At 44.4% G+C, this 25774-nt stretch overlaps 2 protein-coding genes across 3 annotated transcripts in view; one reads left to right on the top strand and one right to left on the bottom strand.

Annotated features, from left to right (window-relative positions):
- The window catches only part of LOC119011822, a 40568-nt gene extending 18850 nt beyond the window's left edge, over positions 1–21718 (top strand). The window contains exons 42-74 of one of the 2 annotated variants that reach the window (XM_037085225.1): positions 394–489; positions 2116–2487; positions 3023–3376; positions 3697–4032; positions 4121–4252; positions 5176–5328; positions 5510–5626; positions 5736–5909; positions 5999–6203; positions 7127–7281; positions 7355–7467; positions 7566–7647; positions 7764–7901; positions 8021–8183; positions 8969–9084; positions 9234–9380; positions 10119–10232; positions 10339–10455; positions 10552–10710; positions 10920–11081; positions 12727–12889; positions 12974–13161; positions 13248–13340; positions 13443–13647; positions 15563–15750; positions 16080–16177; positions 17800–17984; positions 18126–18325; positions 19489–19657; positions 19742–19851; positions 19971–20096; positions 21081–21207; positions 21355–21718. In XM_037085225.1, the coding sequence (XP_036941120.1) occupies positions 394–489; positions 2116–2487; positions 3023–3376; positions 3697–4032; positions 4121–4252; positions 5176–5328; positions 5510–5626; positions 5736–5909; positions 5999–6203; positions 7127–7281; positions 7355–7467; positions 7566–7647; positions 7764–7901; positions 8021–8183; positions 8969–9084; positions 9234–9380; positions 10119–10232; positions 10339–10455; positions 10552–10710; positions 10920–11081; positions 12727–12889; positions 12974–13161; positions 13248–13340; positions 13443–13647; positions 15563–15750; positions 16080–16177; positions 17800–17984; positions 18126–18325; positions 19489–19657; positions 19742–19851; positions 19971–20096; positions 21081–21207; positions 21355–21365 (5268 nt within the window). In that variant the 3' untranslated portion in view covers positions 21366–21718. The remainder of the gene's footprint in view (positions 1–393; positions 490–2115; positions 2488–3022; positions 3377–3696; positions 4033–4120; positions 4253–5175; positions 5329–5509; positions 5627–5735; positions 5910–5998; positions 6204–7126; positions 7282–7354; positions 7468–7565; positions 7648–7763; positions 7902–8020; positions 8184–8968; positions 9085–9233; positions 9381–10118; positions 10233–10338; positions 10456–10551; positions 10711–10919; positions 11082–12726; positions 12890–12973; positions 13162–13247; positions 13341–13442; positions 13648–15562; positions 15751–16079; positions 16178–17799; positions 17985–18125; positions 18326–19488; positions 19658–19741; positions 19852–19970; positions 20097–21080; positions 21208–21354) is intronic. The other variant, XM_037085226.1, reaches the window with a different exon arrangement.
- Position 21719: 1 nt separating this feature from the next.
- Positions 21720–25336, bottom strand: LOC119011824 (V-type proton ATPase subunit d 1-like). The gene is made up of 8 exons (XM_037085227.1): positions 25208–25336; positions 24496–24667; positions 24081–24259; positions 23281–23360; positions 22914–22991; positions 22638–22814; positions 22481–22558; positions 21720–22261 (listed from the first exon to the last, which is right to left on the bottom strand). The coding sequence occupies exons 1-8, from the start codon at positions 25326–25328 to the stop codon at positions 22088–22090; spliced, it is 1059 nt and encodes a 352-aa protein (XP_036941122.1). The 5' UTR covers positions 25329–25336; the 3' UTR covers positions 21720–22087.
- Positions 25337–25774: the final 438 nt, after the last annotated feature.

Genomic DNA, 25774 nt, shown 5'->3' with positions numbered 1-25774 from the left:
GCTAGTTTCCCCTGCTTCCAAGCCCTTTACGCTAATCTAAGCATTCTTACTACTTACTTACTGTACAGACACAAAGTGTGGTATGAAGCCTGATATCTAACGGCAAGAAAGATATTGAGCATATTTCCCAAAATCTCAAAAGATACCTTTAAAGACCCACAATTCCAGCATGCCCAACAGCACACCTTGGGCTGCAGTATCAAATTAAGTGCCAAGAATGAAATAGAAATAATGCTTGAACATAAAACACGTGTTGTTTCATATTAAAAGCTCAGATTAACATGCTGGTGCACTGCAGAATTTTATGTGCCTGGTCTGAAGTTCAGTAATTCTTCAGAATTTCTTCCGTCTCCTCCTTCAGTTTTCTCTTTGAAAAACAAACTCTGCCAACAGGGGGTTCTGTTTTCACAGATGAACTGCACAGGGGATGCCGCCGCAGACCGACTCTCAGCCCAGTGCTATGGAAATGTGGCAGGTCGCCCTGTGGAGGTACGACTCTTTCGCTCCTATAGACCACACAACAGGCTCTGCTACGGCCTGTTGCTCGCCCACTCTAGTGTCAGTGCTCAAGCTAAAGCCTGTTACAGCTCCGATGGCCAGAAGGAGCTCAGAGTGAACCTCACTCATTCTTCTGTGCTACTTCTGACATACCTGGGTGTGCCCAATGAATCTAGTCTCAGGCTCCTGCTCCGGCCTGGGCCTCAGCGTTTGGCGCTTGGGATCGGGCTTTTTGTTGGTCCCTGGATAATGGACTTGAATTTGGGGCAGAGGCTGGAGAGGCCAGGCCTGTATGGTTGGCATGGGCTGCTTGAGTATGGGAGCCATGGTGCTACACACAAGGCAGAGATGACAGGACGGATGAGGTTGGAGAGCTGGTGCCACATCTGGGCAGATGTCAGTGTAGCGTTGGACGCAGTCAGTTCGAGTCTGTTGGTGTCTTTGCGGTGTAAAGGTGTGGGGAGGCTGGCGTGGGTGCAGGTGGGGAGAGCTGAAGGGGGAGTGCCACATAAAACAGCTTTAACCATACACGGACAGGCGGGGAAAGATGGACTCAAGGGTTCTTTCGGTTTGGAAAATGAGCACGACTCCCTTCAGTGCCTCTTGTCTGTCCTGCTAAAGGACCAAAAGGCTGAATTTGGCTGGACCCTCCAGCATCACTGGGCCTCACTTGCATCCATCATCCCAGACAGACTAGACCTCCAGGGGTCAGGTCAGCTCAGTGATACCTCCCTCTCTGGAAGTGCTCGAGTGTCTTTCAGCGCCCACTCTGCTCAGGTCAACATGACTGCTGCCTGGGAGCCCTCTGCCTCCGTGAGGGTCACGCTTCACCAAACCCTGGCCACCACTGGTGCTCCAGGGGAGCTCACTGTTAACTTGTTGACCACACCCAGTCAGGCGAAACTGGAAGTGGAAAGGGATGCGTGCTCCATGTTCCTCTTGGCAAAGCAGCACAAAGGAGGAAAAGACAGGAGGACCAGCTGGAACTTTTTAGTCCATCAGCGATGTGTCTTACTGAAGGTTAGAGAGGAAACAAGGAGTAACAGGAAACTTGTTTCCCAGCACAAGGAAAGCAAAAGAAACATCTTCAGCTTGGAGATGACTCTTGTCTTTCCGATACAGCACAAGTGGCATTAACAATACCAATACTGCACTGAAAATGTATCAACAAGACCATGGTTGAATCAACATTAGCCTCACAATGGATTTTAACTACACTACTGGCATGTCTTGACAACAACTTGACAATATTCACATGGCGGCCATTTTCCTCTGACTTCAGTCTCAGGATGGGAAGCTCAGATGTTGTACTGCTTTGCTCCAGGTTGCAAATTGCATAAATGAAGGTAATTTGTCAAACTGTTATCATTTAACCATGTCCTGATTGATCAGAAACCAAAAAGACACTTGATAATAAAAATCCAGAGGGACATTAGGACGGTAGTTCTGCTCACTGCTAGATGACACTGAATCCTACACACTGGAGCTTTACTGTCAAATGTAATGCAGTAAAGAAGAGGCTGTTAGTCCTTTCAGCGATGGTCTTGTTTGTGTTTTTTAGTCCATGTGTGTATATCTCAATTCATTTTTCATATTTGTATTCATTTTCCTCTTCAGTCTCTCCTCCCGTCACAGACTTCAGCCAACATCTCCATCACCCGTTCTGGCTGCTCCACGTATCTCAGTACCGTTCTGCAGACTGAGGGCAAAGAGAAGGGCAACCTTAGACTGCATTTAAGCTGTCACCCCCACTTTAGTCTGAAAGCATCTGTGCAGCACTCTGTGGACGCAGTACAGATGCTGGGATTTCCTTCCCACGGAGCAGTCATCCTGAATGTTTCATCTGCGCATCTGCCTGGCGTGGAGGCTGGTGTGGAGCTGGGACCTTGTTATTTCAGGGGCAATTTGGGGAAAACCAAAGCTGCACCGACAGAGGAGGAGCAGTCTTCCTATGCTGTAAATGTGACACACTACTGTCCTGCCCTGCTGGTAAGAAATCTATTAGCTCTATGTACTATTGCATGTAAAACTTGAATAAACTAACACGTTCAAGTTGTAAATATTACTTTTACCTCTCGCTGTGGCAACACATTGTCATTTCTTTTATCACCATCGGAAGAACTGGGCTGTCTTACATGATTCACCCCTGTCCATGTTAGCACAGCCTACTTTAAAAGGGCAGTTTCCAGCCCATTAATAGGTCAAGCTATAGCCCATTTATAAAAGCAGCAGAGCAGAGCGAAACAAATGATGATACAGCTGCAAGGCCACGCATATTTGACTTGCTTCCACCGTGGAGACTGACAGTTCCTCCTAAACTGTGTGAAATATACAGTGTGAAGTCACTAATTAGTTCAAAGTCAGCATTTTCCCAACTAGGAGCTACTGATAAAGTTCTTCATGTAGATGTTTTAGTGTTTGGGAATATGTTAACAGTTCACACACAGTGTAGCTAGTATTTATGAGTAGGCGTTTGAAGTCTCTCAACACTGATTAACATCCTCCACGTGTGTCTGGGCCTTAGGGAACGGTCCTTCCAGTGTCCCTGGCTCTTCGGGGCCTCCTGTCAGTCGTCCCCTGCCAGCTCACCATGACCTCCTCCCTGAGGGCAGACGACCAGGACCTCTCCCTGGAGCTGAGTCAGTCCTGCAGGCCTCCACGTCTCTCTGGGACCCTCACACACTCCTTCCTCGCGCTGAGGAGCCAAGGTGTGCCCCAGATGATCCTCATAGAGGCCGCTGCTCCTGGAGGCCCTGAGCAGGCGGGAGCCCTGTTCATTAAAGCTGGGACGTGTTCCATCAGAGCCAACAGGTTTATAGAGGCCAAAGGAGGGACACAGTGGATCTGGGCTCTGGAGTCAAAGTGTCCAGTATTACAGGTACTGTAGATTTTTACGGATAATTACCGGCGCCTTGACACAACTGTGTGTCAGCGCCAATGACCACCTATTGAATTTATACTCAAAACAAACAGGGTGCAGCCCATCACATGAGTAACCCCCTAACTGTAGTAGCAGTTAGCTATTTAGCTTGGGTAGTCATGCAACTAGTGGTCCAGGCATTGATCTCAGAGCACTAAAGAAGTGTTGTTTACACCACTAGCACAGGCAAGTGATGGGCTGAGGGCTAAGAATTTTTTCATCCATCTCATTAGCTATCACCATTGGTCGCACTGACCTCGATGTTCTGTCCACTCCAGGCTCATCTGAACGGCTCAGTGATGAAGGACCCTCAAGGTATCTGGACAGCCACAGTGGACACCCATCTGGATGGAAAAAGGGGTTTCCTGAGGCTGAATGGAAGGGCCTGGCCTGATCTGAGTGTGGAGGGCGAGCTCAGCCACAACCTTCCTGCTCTGATAAACGTCCCACAGCACAGCAGACTGAGAGTGAGCAGCCGGGCTGGGAAACAGAGATATGACAGCGAAGCCTTTATCCAGATGGAGGAGTGTTCAGTCAGAGCCAGTGGAGTTGTGATGTCTCAGAGGGGCCTGCAGGGGTCGCTGGTGTATCACAACAACTGCACAGTGATTCAGGTATAGTGAACATGCCACTCATGATGAGTTATTTCACTCATGACTACTGACATGTCTTCACAGTATGACTTTGTAATCCTGTTTGTAGGAGTGGGGGAGTCCGGACAGGATACAGTCCTCCGGGTTGTTGGTCGTCTCCCCAACTCTTGCTGAATCTCAGGTCTCCATGGCGATAGATGATGCTGAGTTAAAGGCGTCAGTGTCTCTTAAAAAAACCAAGGTGTGGAAATAACTTCAATGAATTATGATGTTATGTGTCACACCTTAATCATCAATTTTTGTCATTTCCCATTTATTTGCCTTTGAAATGATTGAGATGTTTTTTTTGAAGTAGGATGGTATGACCTACTCATCCTTAGTCTTAGTTAGTTAAAGGTGCAATATGTAGGAACTTTAAAACACTTGAAATGTAACTAGAATTATCAACATACTGTAAAGTTTAACGTTGTGTCAAAGAAACCACTGAAGTTAAGGATGCTAACCCAGAAAATCTCCTTCTCCCAGTGGTCAAAAGCTCCTTTGACCCCCGGTGCACTCAGCTTCCAGACTCGAGTCAGCTAATAGGATTGCCAGCTGCCCTGCTAACTGAGCTAACAAGCTAACAGCAGCTACAGTTATCAGCAGTAAGGGGTTACTCATGCAATATGCTGCCCCCTGAATGTTTGGAGTATGACTTTTTTGAAGGTAGCAATTTTTTACATATTGCAACTTTATATGCTGTCAGGCAGCTCTTTCCAACATGGAACTGAAGCTGTTATATCATTTTCTCCCAAATTGCCAGAGTCCTTTGACATTTGGCATTTTAACATGCACAACACGTGCTGCTGGTCTACAGCTGTCTGTTCAGCTAGTTAGTTTGAGTTTTTGTAAACCTGAACTAACCCTTTAAAACACCTTAAACATACAATAACACAAACAAACTAAACAATCAAGGTGGCTGTAGGACTGCAGCTACAGCCAGGTAAAATTTTGTCAAAGGAGTCTGGTGACATTCTGTGCATATATTGGTATTGATTTTCTTAGGATGTTTTTTATGTGGCTTATGTTCCCCATCAGTACACGAACTATCCCTTTAATTGATCTGTCTTCAGAGGCCGAGGATGTGGCGCCTTGCATGATAGTTCAATGCTGCTGTTTTTTCAGGATAAAAATGAAGCGTGGCTAAATCTAAACCACTCTGTGCCTCTGCTGAGGGAGCTGGGTGTCCCTGCTGATGCTGCTGTAACAGTGAACTCTGGGAGTAATGGCAATGGCTCGTACTATCACTTGCTCCACAGCAGCGCAGGAAATCAAAAGGTAGGAGGCAGCAGCAGCGCTCTGTCAATCAGTGGGGTGTCTGATAAAATGCCCTTCCAAACCAAGATATCAGTTTTTATCAGTGGCGCTCCGGCGCTTCAGTTGAATGCAGATGGCAGGTGGCTCCCAAAATGTTCATGTTATTGTTTGTGATGTAGTCTGTATTGTGAATGTTTTGCAGATAACTCAAGAGACGACAGTGGCAAAGATGTCTGAAACAGTCAGAGTAAGGAGTCATTTTAGACACACAGTGAGCTATCTGAGCCGACTGGGAGTCCCCGCAAACAACAGCATCCAGGTTAGAAACTCAGATACATTCAGCAGATGAAGAACTAACCACCGATTGAATTGAAGCAGCTCACTCAATGAAACGGTATGATTAATGTCACAGTGGACTGTGTGTACAGGTAGATCTTGGTTCCTCTGAAGGTAAGGCTCTGACCCTACAGTCCCAACTTGGAGGTCAGCAGGCTGGAGCGAGACTTTACATTAAAAGTCTCCCAGTGAACAAGGAGATACGAGGAAATCTGTGGCACAGCTGGTCGTGGCTACAGGACAGGGGACTGCCACGTAATACGGAGGTTACATGAAATCTTCCTGTTTTAGTTCTTTACGTTATGTTGCTTGGTTGAACTTGTGTTTTCAAGAGTGGATGTCTTCCTTCTCCAAGGCTCTGTGCTCCATCCAGGGAGTCCTCTCTCAGCTTCTGTCCAGGGCTCAGCTCACTGTGGACGGACACAAGCTGCTGACCTCAGGCTTTAACGTCAGTGTGGCTGATGGACGTCTGGCCCTGCTGCTCTCCTACTCTCCCACAGCTTCTAATCAAACAGCCACGCGGCGCAGTCTGGACGCAACCCTGACTGCTCAGTTCAGAGGTCCGATTTTAAAGTGACAGTCCACCCCAAAATTCAGAAATACATATTTTGTTGCTGCAGCTACAACAGGCAAGAGGAGAAACATTCAGTTGTATTTTTAAGGGGAACTGGATGTCTAAATATTTTTTTTTCTTCCCATAATCTTTATTTTTTCAGTCAAGTACGAAAGTTTCATGCCACTCTTGATTTGTATTTTGCCTTCTCGTTTCATTTGCCTTCAATCTGTGACAGCAGAAGTAGCAATTCAGCTTCTTTAGCTCAAGTAAAATACGACAAAGAATACCTCTGAGGGACATTTCTATTAGCCAATTCTGTGCAAAGCCAACTGAACCTCATGTCATATGAATGTAATTCAGTGACTATTAAACTTAAAGGTAGAATCAGTAGGAGTTGTACCAGCCGTCTGTAAGCACACTGGAAAGATAGTTGTTTGCTGAGTCTCATTCCTGGGATGTCAAATACGGACATTTTGGGTCAAGTACTGTACATAATCAATTATCCCTCTATAAGTAACAAAAAAATGGCCATAAGTCTGCTTTGAAAATGTAAAGGAGTAAAAGGAAAAAGTTGTCAGAAAAATAAGTACGGTACTCAAGTAAAATACAGATACCTGAAAAGTACTTCCCACCTCTGCTTCAATCTGACCCTTCAAGTGCAGTACAATCGATTGACCAACAGATGTCACCAATGGCGTTATGAATGACTGGTGCAATAGCTTGTAGTGGTTCTTAAAAATTGGTAACAAATGACAGTATCATCACAACCACATTCAAGTGTGCAGTACCTCATTACAGCACAATTTCAGTAAATAAAAGTAAATCTATCTTAGTTTTAAATTGCAAACAGCTCTTGGTTTTCTCTTGCAAAAACAAAAGATGCATCGCACAGTTTTGATTCTCAGGATCCTCTGATCCTCTCTGCAGGTCCTCTGCGGAGCGCCTTATTGGATGTTCACTGTCGCGACTGGAGAGTCCAAGCTGTCGGGGACGTAGGAGGCTGGGGGGCACACGGAGGTTCCAAGGAGGCCAGGGTCACAATAAAACACAGCATACAGGGACAAACTAGCCCTGCCTTACAGGTGAGGACAACAAACACACAACTTTTGCTTGTCGTTGCTCTTCTGTGCTAACCGTCTCTGAGTGCTGATGTAGGTGGAGGCCTGGGGAAGACTGACTGAGTCCCAGCTGAGGTGCTCCATCGCTGTCAACCCCGAACTCAGCTCCTCACTGGCATTGATCCTCCAGGGACACCACCTGCCTCATAGGTAGGTGTCGAGAGACGCATACAGAAACCACAACACTCACACTGCCTCAGAATTTTAAGAACTCACATACTTGAAGTGACAGGTGGTCTTTTGTCCAGCAAGGACCTGATGGTGAAAGTGGTCCAGAATATTCCCAGGATGTTGGTTTACCTGCCGTCTCAGCTCAACATCCGCTCTCAGGTGTGTTCTTTCTCTCAAATGCTCACTTATTAAAGAATGAGTTTATCCAAAAATGAAGATTCTTAACTTTTAGCAGACTTTTATTAGCAAATGTTCTGCTATTTCCTTCTCTCCAGCTGAACCAGTCTCAGTCCAGTGTGGCAGGTTTGGTTGAGGTGTTGTCAGGCAGGAGGAGGCTGTGGGCTCTGGGGGAACTGGCAGCCATAGAGAGTGGATACAGACAGGCCGTGGAGCTCAAACACTCATACCCACAGGTATACATTTTTTCCGTATGAGTCTGTCCTAAAGAAGTACATTTGATCAATCTTTAATAGATGTTTGTGCAAACTGGAATCCTAAATGTTTCACACATTTGCTTGTCTTCGTCCTGTAGCTGAAGCCGCTCCCCAGGACTGTCGCAGTGAAGACGGTGTATGAGGCCAGAAACTGGAGCTACCAGGTTCAGCATGGAGCTGTGTGGGGCAGTCAGGAGTTCAGCTTGTTTGGTCTCTACTCTGCACCTCCAGCACTGGAGATGGGGAACCAGACCCTGAAGGGTAAAACCACTGCACACTAGCTCTGAAAGCATGAGGGCCATCACAGGGGCAACATTTGTCCAATTCCATTACATCGCCTGGTGAAGCCCCACATCATGTTAACCTGCTCCTATTCCTGGATGTATATAATACTAATTATCTATCATTATAAAATGATCCTAAAACACCTATCCCAGTCTAGTCCAAATTAATTCAAAGCCTGCAAAGTGCTCCTGTCATTAATCTATAGGACTTTGAACACACTTAATGATTCTTTTTCTTTCATGCCTACATTTTTTAATGCAAAAAAAACCAAAACACTGCACTTGTTTTTCTGAGGAAAATAATCCAGGTGCATCACAAAAGAATGCGATGCATGACCTCAGATTAACCTGGCTTCAGAGTAAATGGGGCAGAAACTCATTTAAGTTCTTTATTTCCTCATTGACACTAACTTTGTGCATATAAAATAGTCAAAACAAGATTCAAAGATCAAAATGCCATTGGACTTGAAATCTCACTGGCTACATGATGCGTCAATCATGCGGAGGCTGGCGTGTAAGTGGCTCAGGAGGAAGGAGAAATAAGAGAGAGTGTCACTTGTCCACACAATCACTCATTGACTGTTGTCTGCTCGAGGGCGGGCATAGAGGCTCATATCTGCTCAAATGATCTGTCAATAAAATGGCTGCTATCTCAGGTATACAGGGATAATGGCATCTGCTGTGAAATGAGAGGGGTTCTAAAATTCTAAAAAAAACATGCTACTGATTTTGGCTGACATCTCTTTCCTGTCCTTTCTTCAGTGCAGATAAACTGCGTTCCGCGTTGGACTAGTCTGGACGCGACGCTGGAACGTTTTTTATACGGCCGACAGGACAGTGTTTTACTGGGCTGGACGAGGCATGGCCGGCTGGAGCAGGTCAGAATGTGCAAAATGTGCCATGACCCTGATAGTCTAAATCGTTTTATTCAGACGAATCTCCTTTTTGGTCCCTTTGATTAAACAAAAGTCACACGTAAACCTGTTCTGCTTTCTGTGGTCACAAACAATCATTTGTTGGTCTCAAGGTCAGAGCTCTTAGCTCATGGAGTCGGTCAGAGGAGATGAACGAGACCAGACTGGAGCTGAAGCAGCCCTTCTCCTCCGCAGTCAGTCAGATGTCCTTTCACACGCTGTCACACAGCTCACTGAGGGAGAAGCGCAGCAGCCAGCAAGTACGCGGCCACAAGTTTACCTCTTTGTTTCAGATGATTTTGCTTCGGCTCAGCGGGAGTACCACTTCGGGGGGCTTTTATAGGTCAGCCAATATCAGCAGTGAATTTGCATTTTGGGTGAACTTATCCTTTAAAGGAGCCAGCTCATGGAGGCGATATGTTCTTGACTGAAATCTGACTGTTCAGCACTGTTAAAATGCATGCATAATGTCATGACGCGAGTCTCCTCATTGTCAGATGTTTTGAGACCAACCGTATCTACTGATTCTGTTAGCTCTGTATATATGTATATATATATATATATATATATATATATATATATATATATATATATATATATATATATATATATATATATATATATATATATATAAAATTATTTTACATAAAAGGTGCACTCTGTGGTTTTGGGGAAGACATTTCAATCAGAAGAGAAATACCTTCATTGAACAAAATTAAACAAACAAACTCTCTTTGTTTACGATGTTTATGATATACGATGAATAACCAAACTGACCTTAAAGGACAACACAGTTACATACTGTATTACTAACTTTGTTTATATGTGGCGGACCCTGCCACCTTTCTAGCTTCAAAGAGTGTTCTGGGACCTCTGAGAACAGCTTGTTTATTCACTTATGGAAAAAAAATGTATGGTATATATATTTGCATAGAGATGTTTGCATAGAGTTTTTATTGTGAGTTGATTTATCTCTCTTAATTTCCATGTGCATGCAGGTCCATCTGTCATGGGGCAGTGCCGTCCCTGTAAACGTCTCCCTCAGCCTGAACAAACACTGGCAGGACAACTCCAGCAGAGGGCAGGCCTGCGCTCTGTTCTCAACGCAGCAGGTTGGTGGACCCCCCATGGATGTCTGCTTGTAATCTACAAGTCTTTATGGAGCATCCACTTACTTGTTCTTTGTGTGTGTGTGTGTGTGTGTGTGTATGTGTGCAGATGGTGGTGTCCTCTGTTAAAGGTTGCGTGTCCGTCGGCCGGGAGGGAAACTCATTTTCACAAAATGCAGAACTGAAATGGGACCACAGGAGCGTCAAGCAGGGCATGAAGTACCAGGTACTCTGCTGCACGCTGACCTGATAATCTGTTCTATCACTCTGCATGTTGCCGATGTTTGAGGAAAAAAAAAATCTCTGTCTGTGTTGTTTCCAGAAGGGTCCACAGGGCATGCACAGCCTCCAGGTGAACGTCGGCCTGGACAAAGTGTCTCCTGTGCCCTGTCCTTCACACACGCTCCTGACTAAGATTCAGACCAACCTCAGAGATCGTCTGGAGCACACAGTGCTGCTGGGCCTCTGTCCCCCACAGCCCGTGAGTCCACACATCTGCATGTCATACATGCAGTGATGAATAGCTGTGGTTTTCTCCCACATCTGAAGGCTCTATGGTGAAAGGCAGAAATTGTAGCTGCTGTGTTGGTTCAATAAAATACTTTTTTTTTTCTGTCTACAGTTGAGCAGTGATGGATGTTCAATTTCAGTATCCATATTTGCTTTTAATTCCCTCCGTGTGTTTCTCAGACTTTGTCGTGGTCAGGATCCCACAGAGTGAACACAGGAGAGGAGCTGCTCTACACACAGTCTCGCCTGTCAGTGACGGGACGGCCTCATCACTGCAGCCTCACCTTTGCCCTGACCAACTCCTCTTCAGCTCAGGGCTCCAACATATCTCTGTTCTCTGAGGTAAACAGCTGCAACCACTGGCGCTGATTTGGGTTGATCGTTGGCGTGGAAAAACTGTTGTCAGATGAGGTCATGTCAGAGGAGACTCTCTGGGCTCAGCAAAATGAAATGAAAAAAACAAAGGAAAAAAGCGCAGGGTTTCAGTAACAATAATGCTTCTTCCTGAGCTTATACAGACACTTTATAACTGACTAAAATCACTAAACTGCTCCTAACAGCACTGTGGCTTTGGCAAAGTTGTGATGTCACTTCCCACAACAAACCTAATTGATGTCGGCACCAGTGAGGGGAAGGTCAGCCAGTAACACACGGGCGAAAGCGAAAAGATCACCCACAATGCATAAATACAAATGTAATTGTAAGAACAATATAACGGGCTGAGCAATGACCTGGTCACGACAAAACAGGTGAATTCTTCCACAGCGTCTCAGGACTGGAGAAGCACTGCCTCCCCATCGTTATCCTCTTCACCTTGACTCACAGTGTCCCACCCACGTTCAAAAACTAATTTCTGCTCCTTTTTCATATTAACGTCCTTTTTGAGGGCCCACTGGCAAAATACTTTTTTAAGTGTTTAATAGGTTTCTCTTTGGAGCTTTAAGTGTTTGCCTTCTGCAGTATCTGTTAAACAACCAAATATTATAGTTAAATGACAAGTTTGAGAATTTTCACTTGAACTTTTTGGACAGAGATCCACGTTTCAAATTCAATCCAGAACAGATCTACGTCCTTACAGCGCTACATGAATGTCCGGCTCATCTTCCCTCCCACAAACGTATCTATATAACCTTTAGTTGTGGGTTTCTGGGAGGTTAAGTGTCGGACATTACTGGCCACCTCCTCTTCACTGGTAGCGTGGCAACCTCATGGTGACAGCAAGACTCCAGACATTACTTCCCCCAGCTAAAAAACAGTGAGAGGGGTGCTGTAGTAATGTTCATGAAGACTCTATGGGAAGTCTCAATTAAGGAACATCTGGAGCAGCTTAACTTGATAACTCAGGCCCCTCTTCTGACCGTGACAGCTGATACCTGTCACTCCATGAAATAAATGCGGAACAGTTGTTCCTGCATACCAAGAAAGAAACACAAGCCAACAAAAACAAAGCATAACAGATCTTATCAGTGGCTGAAACGTAACACTAAACAGGGAGACTCACCTCCTCACTAGTGCGTCTTTACAGGCCGAATATAGTTGCAAATTGTTCTAACTCCAACTTTACAACCTATAGATTGATCAATCAGCAGAAAAAGTGTATAGTAATTGTGCAGTTAGACGTTCAGTGGTGGTAAATCATGTGACCCTGTTGTAGTCTGTCAGCAGCCTAACATCAGTTTTTTCCTTGTGTTGATTTAATTTATGCTTTGAAAATCACATAAGCAGTTTTCATTAGCGAAGATGATCTTGCTGAAAAAAAAAAACGTATAAGTATCATAAACTTGCGTTTGGCACAGAGCTTATTTTCAGGGATATTCCGAAATCCCTCGCCGAAAAAGCCTTTTTTTTTGTTGGAACCAGGGCGATGCTAACTCCTTGGTGAGCCTGCAAAAACACATCATCCCTGCAGTGCAAACCGTAACATATATTGTTGTTTTTATCTACGAGGGTCCTCATGAACATGAGTGTGTGTCTGTTCACCTCAAAGTCTAGGATGGGTAACTGGAGTGTGGAGGTGGGGGGCAGCTCCCTGTCTGGGCCCCGGGGGTCAGGTGTCCAGGTGCAGGCCAGACTGGACCACAGAGAGAAGATATGGCTGAACGGGACGTTAGAGGGACGATGTCTTCGTACCACAGCGGGGTATATGAACGGTAAACACGCACTCACCCGCGCACCGTTTGCAAATGTGACAAAAGCATTCAGAATGCGATGACGAAGAGTCTGTCTGCGTACAGGTCCAGCTCTGAACGAAGATGTGGCCGTGGTCGCGTGTGTCGGAGCCGATCGCGATTTGATGCTCGATGTGCTGAAAAGCGTCGGAGACAGCGAACCTGAAACTCTTGGCGCCGTTTCTGTGGGATCGGCCAATCAGAGGCTGATGCTGAGAGCGAGTGGCTGTTTAGAGAGCCTCGCTGCGTTGGAGGTATCACCAATAGCAGAAAAAATGAGCCAAATCTTTACTGTGCTGACTATGGCACTTGGGAATACTGCATGTTGTTGTGTTCACAGGCACGGATTCAACACCTGAGCTCTCAGATCCGGAATAAGCTGTTGGAGAGGATCAAAACTTTACAACATCTCCTTGTCGAATTCGGACGGCAGGTAAAGATGAGTGACTGCTCGACACTGTGGGCTCCAATGATGTCGAGGCAAACTTGAAGGTGTGTCTGTGCAGTTTTTAATGTGCTGTCTCCCTCGCTGCAGTCCAGAGACAGCGAGTTGCTCCAGGAGCTGGGCGCCGCGCCTCTCCGCGTCCTCCAGCGAGCCGAGGCTCTGCTGGGCCACAGCGACGGAGGTTTGCTGGCTGTGTGGCAGAACGGCCCCCTGCGTCACATCCTGACCGGCGGCCTGCCACGCTTCCTCGGCCTGCTGCAGCACGCCTCTCTGCTGGGACAACAGGAACTGAGGAGTGAGTCTGGAGGAGATGACGCTAGGTGGTCACGTCAGCAATCAAATATCTTTAGCTCTCACGTCATAAGTGTTTTTCTGTGTACCGCACTCCGGGGCATGAGCTACGATGACAGAATGGTGTGCTGTCAGATTAAGGATGTGCCTTTTCGTGGCTGACAGAGTGGTTCCCTGCTTTTTCTCACTGGCAGAAATCTAATTCTGTCTTTCTTTATCCCATTATTGGAATCATAAAAGGCATCTTGTCTCTATCATTCACGCACATGATCACGATTTCTGGGTTGTTAGGCTCTGATCTATAGAAGACCTGACCCAGCAGGCAAATCACGTCATTCAGATGTCTTGCTTCCATAGAAGCCCACTTCTGTGAGCCACTTCTAGCCAAAAGGATCTCGAAATAAAATCGGGTTTTGTTTCTGCTACTGCAGCTTTGCAAGATCTGTGATATTTCATCAAAGGAGGAAAGTCAACCGAGATCACAAACTGGAACTGAGGCAAATAATGAGCACGCTCCTTGGCTACAGCCTACAACAGTCACTAAGAACAAATTTCTGTCGTCGTTTTAATCATTTGTTCATTCGTAGATTGAAAGAGAGGCGACAATGATTTGTTTAAAGTGTTCAAAGTCACTGGAAGGTTAGACAGGTCTTCACGGAGACGTAGTTTTGATGCATTTTATGTTTCATCAAAAATATAATGAATACCAATCTATAAAAAACTACGAGCTGCCGACAAGAAGCTTCCAGGACATCGTCATGGCAACAGTTATATACATATGATATACAACATAAATACTGCTGTAAAGAGTGCGCACGTGCACAGCCAGAGCCAAGTAAAGAAATAAATAATGCTGCTTTACAAATTAAGAATATATCAAGCTGCCGTGGTGTGATGAGTAGAGCGCTGGGTTCCCACTTCAAATGTTGGTGGTTATACCGTACTTGTCCCTCTCTTCAAAATGTGGCATCACTTTTTTGTTTTATTTTGTTTTGGGGGTTTTTATGCGATGAACACACCTTTTATTCTTCTTTTATTCTTCAAGTAGGCATCTACTAAATTTGACAGCCCAAATGTTGCCGCGTTTTTCATCTGTGAAACAAAATTTTAAAAAAGAAAAGTTTTGTCAGGATTATTTTCTTTCTTCTCTGAAGGTTTCAGTGCGTGATTTTTCTTTATTTTTCTCAGGATCCATTCTCAGTTCTTTGCAATTTTCGTATCACTGCTTCATGTTCTAAATAGGACTTAAAGTATTGACTTTCATTTTTTAATGGAATCTGACAACACATGTGTAACCTCACAGTACACATACTGTATATGTACCTCATGCATGGACACACACAACACTTAAAATCTGCTGAAATGACACCTGCCAAAACTTTTACGAAAAAACAAACTGGAACATCACTAGAATGTGTTTTTCTCACTTGCCTCTCAGCGCTTCTGTACTGACCTACTTCTCTGCTTCCTGCTGTTTGTTTGTTTATCCGCTGCTGCTTTCATAGAACAGCATCAACAGCTGCTGCAGGTGATATATGATTATTTAAATGAATGTTAGATCACAGTATATTCTAACAGTTATCGTTGTTATAGAGTGTTTGGTCAGTAACACGTCTCTCCTCCTATGTAGTAAAAAAAGGAAATACGTTTTCTAGTATCCTTGCCCACTTTATCCAATCAGGACAGAGAACTCCATTAAGAGGCGGTTATGTCTGCTCACAGAGAGCAGGATCCTTTTTTGCTCTATGTGTGTTGATTACCGCTGCATGTTCATGTGTTGTGTGGCAGAGGGGAGGAGGGGAGTGCTAACTGCAAAACCCAGAGGAAGTTGATTAAAATGACAACAGCGCTTACAGCAGCTGTCATGCGCGATGTGTAAAAAAGCAAAACCCTGACACTGTGTCGTCCTCCATCCTCAGGGCCCCTGGCCACTCTGGCAGGTGTGTACCAGGATGTGAAGGGCCAGAGGCCGGAGACGTTGTGGAAGGAGGCTGTTTCGCTGTGGACTGACGGGCTGGTGGAGGTCCTGCCTGTTCTGTTGGGGAACCCCCAGCTGAGGCCGCTGGCGCAGGCCGGTGTTGCCATGCTCAGCATCGCTCTGGATGTGGTGAGACATCTGCACACTGCCGACTTTCTAATTTAAAGCATTTTTTTGTGATTATTTTAGTATGGTTACATGCACAGAGCTGTCCCAGTTATGACTGGATTAGACAAGAAGACTGGTTTTGATAAAAATGGATATGCTAGAAACTCTGATACTGCGGCGTGCAAACAGCTGATCCAGGTTTCTGTCATTCTGCAATGTATGCAGTTGCAGCATCAGCTCAAGTGACATCATAAGCTAAACACACCATATCCGAGAATAGCACACTGAAATGTGTGTAAACACACCACACTCATTAATACGTATTGTGTTACGTGTTGTGTTTGAATCAGGCTGGTCAGCATACCTACCACTGGATGGAGACCAGACTGGCCATGGCTCTGTCTGGAGTCAGGAAACAACTGGCCTCTGTCTACAAATTCTCCCCCAGGTACCGTACATGTCTGAGACTTTCATGAAAAGAATTTCTTTATAACTTAAACTGAATCCTCCTGACTGGGCCACCCGCAGACCACAGAGCTGCACTTCCTTTTAACCTAACAGGTGTTTTGTTACATCAGTCCAATGTTTCAGTTTGTTCCTAAAGACTTTAAGTAAGCGTTTACTGTTTATGTTCTAATTGGAGCTTTTTAAGAATACTAATGTACTGGCGTCCTCGGGCCCCCACTTAAAAGGGCCCAATTCACCCTATCCAGTTTTAGTAGATTGAACTAATTACTGAGTTTTATGTCCTAATTTAAGGTATCACACACTATCAAGGGGCTAGGGCATACCTGATATCTCCAAATTGGTGATGTTCTTAAAATACATTGTTCACTTATTATTTTTTGATTCTTTTCAGTTTTCTATCACTGTCTGGTTGGGTATATGGAACTAAAAACTTGGCTAGATTAAGGAAATCATTGTTTTGGTAAAAATAGACATTACCTCTCACGTGTGCTCATCTTTCCTGTGTTTTTTTTCGTTGGGTTGCTGAGCTTTGACATTGCAAAGAAATGTGATCAGTCAGGTTTTAATGATGGGAGAGGAGCAACATTTATGCTGATGTTCTAGGTGACATCGCATCATGCAGGCACACTCAGTGATTCTGAAAGAGACAGACTCAGATTAAAAAGTGTTCAGGTTTAATGGCTGTGGTTTATTATGACTTATTTTATACTGTGTCATCAAAATGACCCTTGTTGTCTTCACCATGTACTGTAAATGTAACACCAATACAGTCAATTTGAAATCACTGAAAACTAAATGATACCAGAACCAAAAAGGATTCTTTTAATCACTAATGAGGATTGAACTTGGGGACAACAGCAATTTATATTAAAGAAAGGTAAACATTTTCATTTGACACAATATGCAAATTAACAAACTTTCATGGAACATTAACAAAACTGTCTTTTATTCAGGTGGAATTGAAATGGCGACTGAAACGATTATCTGATAGAGATAATGTGTGATATAGGAAAAATAGTACAGTACAGTATCTGTACCTGTGGACATACCATGTGGGTGGCTGACTGTAGTTTACCTGTTCGAGTTCATAAAAATACTTGTTCTGTGAATAGTTTACTTCCTCTTGTGACCGGAGACATTGGTCTGAGGCTCAACTCTGAGGCTGTTCTATAATAGTTTCCTAATAAATAATAAGTACAACCCGTATCCACATCAGGCTCAATGCTGATTCGAAGCATGGCTACAGATACAGATCATTTAGTAGGTTTGAGATATACAGATAACATTGTATGCTCCTGCTACGACGGTTGTTTTCTTACAGTACAAACTACTAAATGTTAACTATGAGGGTGGGATGAGGAATAACGATGTCAGAGAAGTGACGTTATGTATTATTCATTATGTTTTAATAAGAAGTAAGCTCAAAGGATGTCAGGATAAAAGCTAGGCATAGAAGTCGCGAACGTTTCTTGGGATGTCTAAACGACATATGTCTTCAGTGACTTGATTCAATATGACTTGTAATGTGGTGGTTGAATTCGCTCTGCCAATCTTGACCAAAACAGATCAGATATTCAGAATCAGCTGTTCTTGTTTTTCCAGCGAGTGTTCAGTGATTGCATCAGTGCCGCTGCCACCACTCCCCTGGTCCAGGGTGGCCGAGGCTGGACTGGTGGAGATCCTTCTGGAGGAGTGGCTCCTGAGGCCGCTGCAGAGCCTCGCCTCTGTCAGACCCATGGCCGAACTATACCGCCTCAAAAGGAAGATCATGGACAGCCCGTTTAGACGTAAGACCGGCTTGACGTTTTTGAGGGATGTCACTGTCACGCAGGATTCAGTTATTTTGCAGTATCTCGTGTTGGAACCAGGATATTTGCATGGACAAAACGTAACCAGGATGTCTTTCTCATTCTGTCTCTCTCCGTAAGACCAAGCTCTGTTGGTGGCAGATCAGTTTGTGGTGACGTTCGACGGCCACCTGTATGAGCTCCCGGCCTCCTGCCCGCTCCTCCTCGCCCAAGACGTCAGCGCTGACCCTTCATTCACGCTGCTGCTCAGATCAGACTCACAGAGCTTCCTTCTGATAGGAATGAATAACAGCACCATCAACATTCAGCACAATGGGCAGGCAAGTGTTAATGTTGGTGACAGAGCTCGTCTCACTTAACACCACAAACATAAAGGTGTCATTTGTAAGATATTTGAAGGTAGCTCCGAAACTATTGCGGACAGCACAGCCACTCATTGATGACCCACACCTTTTGCTGTGGCTCTGTTGTTGGTGCGTCCCATTTACCTTAGAAGTCATATTACATAGCTAGGAAGGACACAAGTTGAGTGACTTATGGTTCTGTTTGTTAGACTGATTTAATGAGACCACAAAAATGCTAATAAACAACATATTGTACAGCTTTCACAGCTGTTGGTGCACAGAGATGCCTTCTTGAATTTTTAGGCATGTCTGACTGTCTGAGTTGGAGGTTCAGTTAGCTGTGGAGATAAGTTGCCCTATTAGTGGACAGGAGTTTGCCGAACGATGCTCGGCTTGACTGTGGTTGACTCCCAGTGAACATGACTGGATATGAGACTGGGGCTGAACAGAGCCTCCAAGACTGACGGGTTGCAGTCTGAAGACTGGGGATACGGTACAGAGTCAATCAATGTTCAGATGATTTCGGTAGAAGAGATACTTAACTTCAGACGGTGTAATGTTGTATTTTTGCCCAGCATGCACTGTGTGAGGGAGGGGAGCTGCATATGCACGCAAGTGATTGACACTTCTCAGAAACTCCCCTTGGCTCTGATTGGTTGTGTTGAACTGGGAGAGGTGGATTCTTGCCAATCAAATTAGGGCCACTGGGTGAAGCCACAGACAGTGGACTTTTACACAGCTGAGAGGCATCTATGTATTCTGTTTTATAGACACACTGCGACTAGTTAAGTTAGCATGCTAACGAGCTAGCCCAGGGCCTGAAAACCTCCTCCTCTCAGTGGGCCCAAGGTCCTGTGCTAGGGGTGTAAACCCGGCTAAATGAGTTTACAAGTTAACAGTAGCTACAGTCATAAACAGTATACAGGTGGCCACTTCTTACGTATTGCACCATTGACGTTATAAACCAAAATAATGGCCAAATCTTCCAAATAACGCCTTGAAAAAAGATGACCATGTTACCCCATGTTAAGAAGCTAGCTTTTCCCATGTGAAAAACACGATTGCTGGAGCAACATAAATTAAGACACCAACACTCATGCTCATGTTTCTTAAAATGAAATAAAATGTTTGTCTTGCAGGTGAAGGCCAACTGCAACAAAGCTGTAACCAACACATTTCACAGTGACCATGGCGTGGCGGTCAGAAGCGGTCCAAACATTGTGCAGGTGTCCAACCGGAACGGAGCGACAGTGTCATGCGACCTGTTGCTTCAGGTGTGCAGCTTCACTCTTGAAGGATGGTTGCATGGTAGGAAAACTAGTCATTCAGTTTGACATGGGGCAGACACATTGCCAGTTGTACAGATAATTAAACATGTTTTTATTTAAACAGGAATGTCCACCGGCCTGTTTGGGACCAACGACAACGAAGCAGGCAACGACTCTCCTTTGCCTGATGGATCTCAAGCTGAAAGCCTGGGCAGGTTTTTCTACAGCTGGCAGGTCAGACACGAAAGAAGCACAATCTAAATTCTTGTGTCTTTAATGTCTGCCAGTTCATGCTGTCGTGTGGTTGACAAGTGTCCAGTTCTTATCTGTAGTTTGATCTCGTTTGTCTTTAGATGAGATCAGGGTGCGTTAAACCACCAGGTGTGTCGGAGCACTTTCCCAAAGCGACCGCAAGCCCTGTGAGCTGTGACTTTCTGTTCTCCTCTCCGGATTCTCCGCTGAGTTCCTGTTTCAGGGTGGTGAGTCTTCTCAGCATATGTGGATGTTAGACACTGTGAAAACATGTGGATGGCAGAGCGCCCATCAGACAGCCCCGACCTCTCGGAAACCTTTCATGGTTTGCACCGGGGCATAAACTGAATTCACAGACTGGACATGATAAGAGAAGGTCAAAGAGCAAACACGACCTTATGAACTCACGAACTTCACCCGTGAGACAGATGAAGCAGAAACGGCACGAGATTATAACAGTCACACAAACAGTTCATTTACCTAGTCATATTCTGTAGCTTGTAAGACACAGTTAATTTATCATTGTGTGTGAGTTTTCATTTATTCAAATGACCGGTGGAGATTCATTAATATGTCTGTTAAAAAATGTTAAAAAAGTTGACGTACAAATGATGATAATGAGTGGAAAAGCTGAAATAAAGTCCATTAAAAGTATAATTTAATGCTGCTACAGAAACTTGGCGGTGTTTCCACTGCCTTATGTTTAAATATCTTGATATTACAAAAATATCTCTTTTGAAAGCAAGAGAAAGAAAGACATACATTTCAATACTATTTTCATTTTGCAGTGTGCGTGACAATGAGGCAATGTAGCTATTCGTGGCTGTGTCACTTTAATAAGTGTAGTATGATGATAGTGAAACAAAGCACTTTGTACCACCAGACTACAAAGCAGCTTCTTTCCTCCAGCTGCGGAACTCCTCAAATTCATCCTCGGCACCCCACCATGAACAACAGTTTTCATTTAATGACTGATCCAGCCTGATGACAGATATTAAGAATCACAAATGGTGTCACTTGCTTTTGTAAGTCATGACTAAACCATTTCGCGACCGTTTCATAGCCAGTTGCGAAACTTGCGAAACCACGCTGCCTGATGTGAAGTGAAGGATGTTGACATGGAGGAAACTGTTTTGTTTGGATTTGATATCTGGCAGAGAAAATACGTGGGCGTGTGAGCTTCGTATTTACAGCAGCCTCTCTGTCACCAGGTGGATCCCGGTCAGTTCTTGTCAGTGTGCGAGCTGAGCTCCTCCAGAGCACCGTGCAGATTAGCGTCTGCTTTTGCTCATCTCTGCCAGCAGAACTACATACCTCTGGAGGTCCCTGCACAGTGCTGTAAGTCAGACCACAGAACCAATATGCGCATTAATAGACTCAAACTGTTTCTGATCTGGTAATGTTCTGTGCTTAATGTGGTGCTGCAGATGTTTGAAATGTATGGAAACGAAAGAACGATTCAACCTGTTTTACCTTTTGTTTCAGTGAAAGCCTGAAGAAAGGTCGAGCCGATGAAGAGCACAGCCGGGTGATTTCATGACCTCTGTTAGCTGCTAAAACCACACTTACACTTTCATACCACTGTTTATGACATGTGACTTATATACTTTATTTTATTGAATTTTTTTTACCACATTGTATAGTTACACAATATCATACCTCCTCTGATGCACACTTCTGTCCTGTTTGGACATGCAGATGTTGTGCCAGTAATGTGAATGTGAACACACTAACACGTAGAGGCCTCGTTCTTGTATTCTCTGTGGTCTGTAGTGCAAACACTGAACATATTTGTGACTGTAACTAATCCTCACAACCAAACTTAGATCATAAAGACATACAACAAATACTTATTTGTAAAGTGCATTTATTACCTCCATGTATGATATCTTATAGCTGTATGTTAAAGGTGCAATATGTTATCATTTCAATTGCAGACAAATTAAACAAATTATCAACAGAATGTGAACTTTTTGACTTATATATATACTGTGTTGCAGAAAAGGATGTGGACACCGAAACTCCCAAGGTTCCCTGAGCTCCCAGTCCAAACTGCTAGCTACACAGCTAACTTAGCTAACTAACTAATGGCAGCTACAGTTAGCGGTCACTCTGGCGATGCGCTGCCCTCTAATTGTTTGAAGTGTAATTTCACAGGTGGCCAATTCTTACAGATTGCACCTTTAAATTATCCTACACATATCTCTTTACTGCTCAGTTAATGTGTTCCCGGAAAGATGGGTATGTAATTGTGTATCTTGGACTTCTGTCTCTGTGTGACGCACTCAGCGATCCAGACAATGTTGCGACTCTCTTGCTCCTTCAGCTTGATGTAGGAGTAAAATACTCCGAAGTGGAACTGCTGCAGGAAAGCGAGCGTGTTCAGCTTCACCTGTGAAAAGAAAAAAAAAGGGGTGAGGGTTGAAGCCAGAAAGGCAGATGCACCGTTTACCTGTGTGCACTGCCTCAAAATAATTGAAACAAGCTGCTCAAAAAGAAAAGAAGAGGTATGTAATGTGCTGCTCGGTCCAAGTGTTTGTTTTAAATTATAAGATCACTAGAAATCATCTGGGGTGCCAACATATCTTGACTCATTACAAATTGACGTTACCTCTCGTTCAAAGAATCTGTCCTCCAGAGTCTTAAAATCAGATCCTGGCTCAGGGTCATCAAAAATGAGCTTGTACTCCTGCAAAAAAAATGATATTGTTATTGAAAACCAAGTGTCTGACTTATTAACAACACCGACGCTCTAATCAGAGACTCACTGGATAGCAGTTGGCCACAGCTTTGACCTGCTCATGGTCCTCTGCCTTGGCCAGCAGTCGCAGCCCCTCAGGGTAAAGTTTGCCACAAGATGGATACAGTGCAGTCTTATCTGCGCCGCTGAGATCTGTCCCGAAGGAGTTCACTGTGATGATGAATGTCCGCCTGTCCGCCTCAAACTGCAGCGCACACACATACGGGCAGAGCATTTTTCGTTGGGAGGTCAGATATAGTGTGTGGAAATTCAACAAATCCATGAATGGACACGGTCACAGTACCTCGAGGACAGGACACATTATGTCTGCTGTGACACCACCGATGTTCTTGCAGAAGGAGTGGAAAGACTCGATGTATGCCTTTATGAAAAAAACAAATCCATAGAGCTCAGAATTGGCTGCTGGCTCAGAAACCCTGGCCCTCAACCAAACATGGTAACATAAGCTTTCAGCTCATCGTTGCACAACTTTATAACATCTGCAGTTGTTACACATATTTGAAACGGTTGTAAATCTTTACCGTCCAGAATCTTGAACACACACACGCACGCACACACACACACACACACACACACACACACACACTGCTATTTGTCAGAGTAGCCTCAGTTTGATGTTGTACTTTTGTCATAAGCCATGCTGAAGTCACCTTGTACAGTTTGTTCCTGAGGATCTCAACTTCCATCTCATCCAGGTTGGACTCAGACACAGCATCCTGGAAAAATGGAGCTATGACACAACACATGGGTGGGCATCAGTTTGACCAACTTCAGTACTTAGATACAAAAAATATCAACAGAGGTTAAAAAGCAGTTCTGACACCCATGTATCTTCCTGCAATGATACAAGTTAGCATTAACCAGCTAAAGCAGCTAAGTTAGCAGCGGCTAGCGGTTACTCTAGCGATATGCTGCCCCCTATTTGTTCTTATTTTCAATGGTTAAAATGAATATGGACGGCAAAATTAAAAATATGTTTGATAAGTCAAAATTCTGATTTACTAAGTCATGAATGGTAGATTTGCATGTTATATTTAACTTTGGTAAACACCTTTAAGATTTAAGACCTCTTCAGAACTTGTATGAGTTGTTCTCTCTTTAAGTCTTTTTCAGAGTTAAATCAACTTAGATTAAGATTCCAAAGACAGACGATGAGATTATTGGTGGACTTCCCAGCATTAGACACATTCATACTTGATACTGATATGATAGAAGCTTACCGTGTCTTTAATGCATCGAATACATTTTAGGCCTAGTAAGTTGACTAATGAACAGACTAATTTATTTAATTTGTCTTTTGTCATATTTGGGCCTCCCTATTTCAAGGACTTTCCACTGTAACCTGGTGATGGATAATTAGCTTAGTGACGTGCGAAGGGTCTGCGACTGAAAGGGTACCATTATTGCTAAATCTTTGGTGATTAAACGACAGATAATTGGATGCATTTACCCAGCGGTGTGTCCACCAGGATGGCTGAGTAGAGCTCAGTCGGGGTGCGAGCGATGCCCACAGCTGCCATTTGGTCGAAGGCTCCCAGTGGGTGACACCGCGGGAGGAGCTCTGCCACATCTCTCTGTTTCAGGGCCCCGGTGATCAGCATCACCACATTGTCGATCATGTAGCTGTAGCTATGGCAACAGAGCAGGGTAGACGGATGTGCCTTTATTTATCTGCAGGGCATTTTATATTGCTCCGTTCCCTACAAATATGCCTTTATATCCAGCATAATTAGGTTTCTTTTGGAGATAAGCAAGACAAACTGTTGAATGGATATATTCAGGGAGTAAATGAGTCATGTGGCTGTTTGCTCATCTTGTGACCTTTGTGTAATTTATCGTCTAGCACATGTCGTGTCAAAGCATACGTGATATAGTCAAGGAAGGTTGATAGCGGAGGCAGGGCGTTGGAGCGAAGGCAGCTGAACTCAGTCACCAGGTTTGCCCTCAGCTTGCTGTCCACCAGAGACACAGTCAGGTCCTCTTCAGATGAGGACAGCAGTTTCCCGTAATCTGTACTCTGCAGGTGCAGCTTCATGTCTGAGGAGAGGAAACACATTGCCTGTTTTTGTTTGCAAGTCCTTTCATTGTCTCTGCTTAAGTCGTGTCCAGCACATCACAGGCGTCTCTGAAATCATTTTTTTTTTCCACAGCCACTTCCTGTCTGGTTGCTGGAGTTGAATCATGACACAGTTCATTAATCACATGGCTATTTCTGACTGTTGAGCACACTGTACAGCTGATTATGACCCACACACTACAGACATACAGATTATATGCAAAACAATGTGATATATGATGAGTTTCTACAATTCATTCTCTGTTCACAGAATTAAAATCCTGAAAACATACTTCAACCTAATATCTCTGTGGTCTCGCTCTCTCCGACTTCCATCTCTTCCAGCTCTTTCTTGGAAACAGAACTCAGTTAATCCCCTTGAAAAATTGGTTCCAGCTGAAGAAGCTGATAAGGAGCGGCAGCTACCTTCGAGGCGCCCGCGCACACAAGAACATTTTTAAAAGGAGGCAGCTGTAGGCCTGATACATTCCAAAAATGACAACATGGTACAATGTTCTCACCCTCGAGTGTGTCGCACTGGGCCAGATTGTGATAGTCCGTGCTGGTCAGAATCCCGGCCTTCATCCCTCGAACGAGCCCCTCCAGATAGCCATGATCCACGTTGAAAGTGAGCTCTGCCATGACGCCAAATGAGCTCTCAACAAGCCCGGCTGCACTTGGGAGTGATGTCTCCCTTCACAGTGCAGTGGTGCCTCTTTTAAGGTAACTTCTGCATTATTCCCTCTCTGACTAACATTCATGCAGTTATTTTCCCTTCCTCTTTGACACCAAAAAATTCCAGATCTGACCTTTAACCCTCTCTGCCATCTCAGTTCCTGCTCTTGAGAGGCTGAGATGCCGATCCCAGTCTCGCTCAAAGTAAAATCAAAGCTGTTTGTGACGCATTTGGAGGAACAGGCATATAGTTGTGGGCTCTTTTGAATGTTTATATGCATATCTCCCCCCCAGTTCCCTTAGTTCTCCTGTCATTCATCTCTATGGAGTTTTTTGCCTACATTTTTCTATGTAGAACTATGGCCACAGATGACCTGTAACTGCCCCTAATAGCTGGAACACACCACCTCACC

Source organism: Acanthopagrus latus, chromosome 21 (genome assembly GCF_904848185.1).
Source record: "Acanthopagrus latus isolate v.2019 chromosome 21, fAcaLat1.1, whole genome shotgun sequence".
NCBI lineage: Eukaryota > Metazoa > Chordata > Actinopteri > Spariformes > Sparidae > Acanthopagrus > Acanthopagrus latus.
The sequence above is the reverse complement of the archived record's forward strand: the minus strand, read 5'-3'. Positions and strand labels throughout refer to the sequence as shown.

What these genes read in the sequence shown, in the direction of transcription:
- LOC119011824 (XM_037085227.1), bottom strand. Translation starts at nt 25,328, where the DNA reads ATGGCAGAGCTCACTTTCAACGTGGATCATGGCTATCTGGAGGGGCTC. An exon ending in CCAGTGCGACACACTCGAGG is followed by an intron (nt 24,668 to 25,207) that starts GTGAGAACATTG and finishes TCCTCTCCTCAG; the next exon opens with ACATGAAGCTGCACCTGCAG. An exon ending in ACCTTCCTTGACTATATCAC is followed by an intron (nt 24,260 to 24,495) that starts GTATGCTTTGAC and finishes CTGTTGCCATAG; the next exon opens with CTACAGCTACATGATCGACA.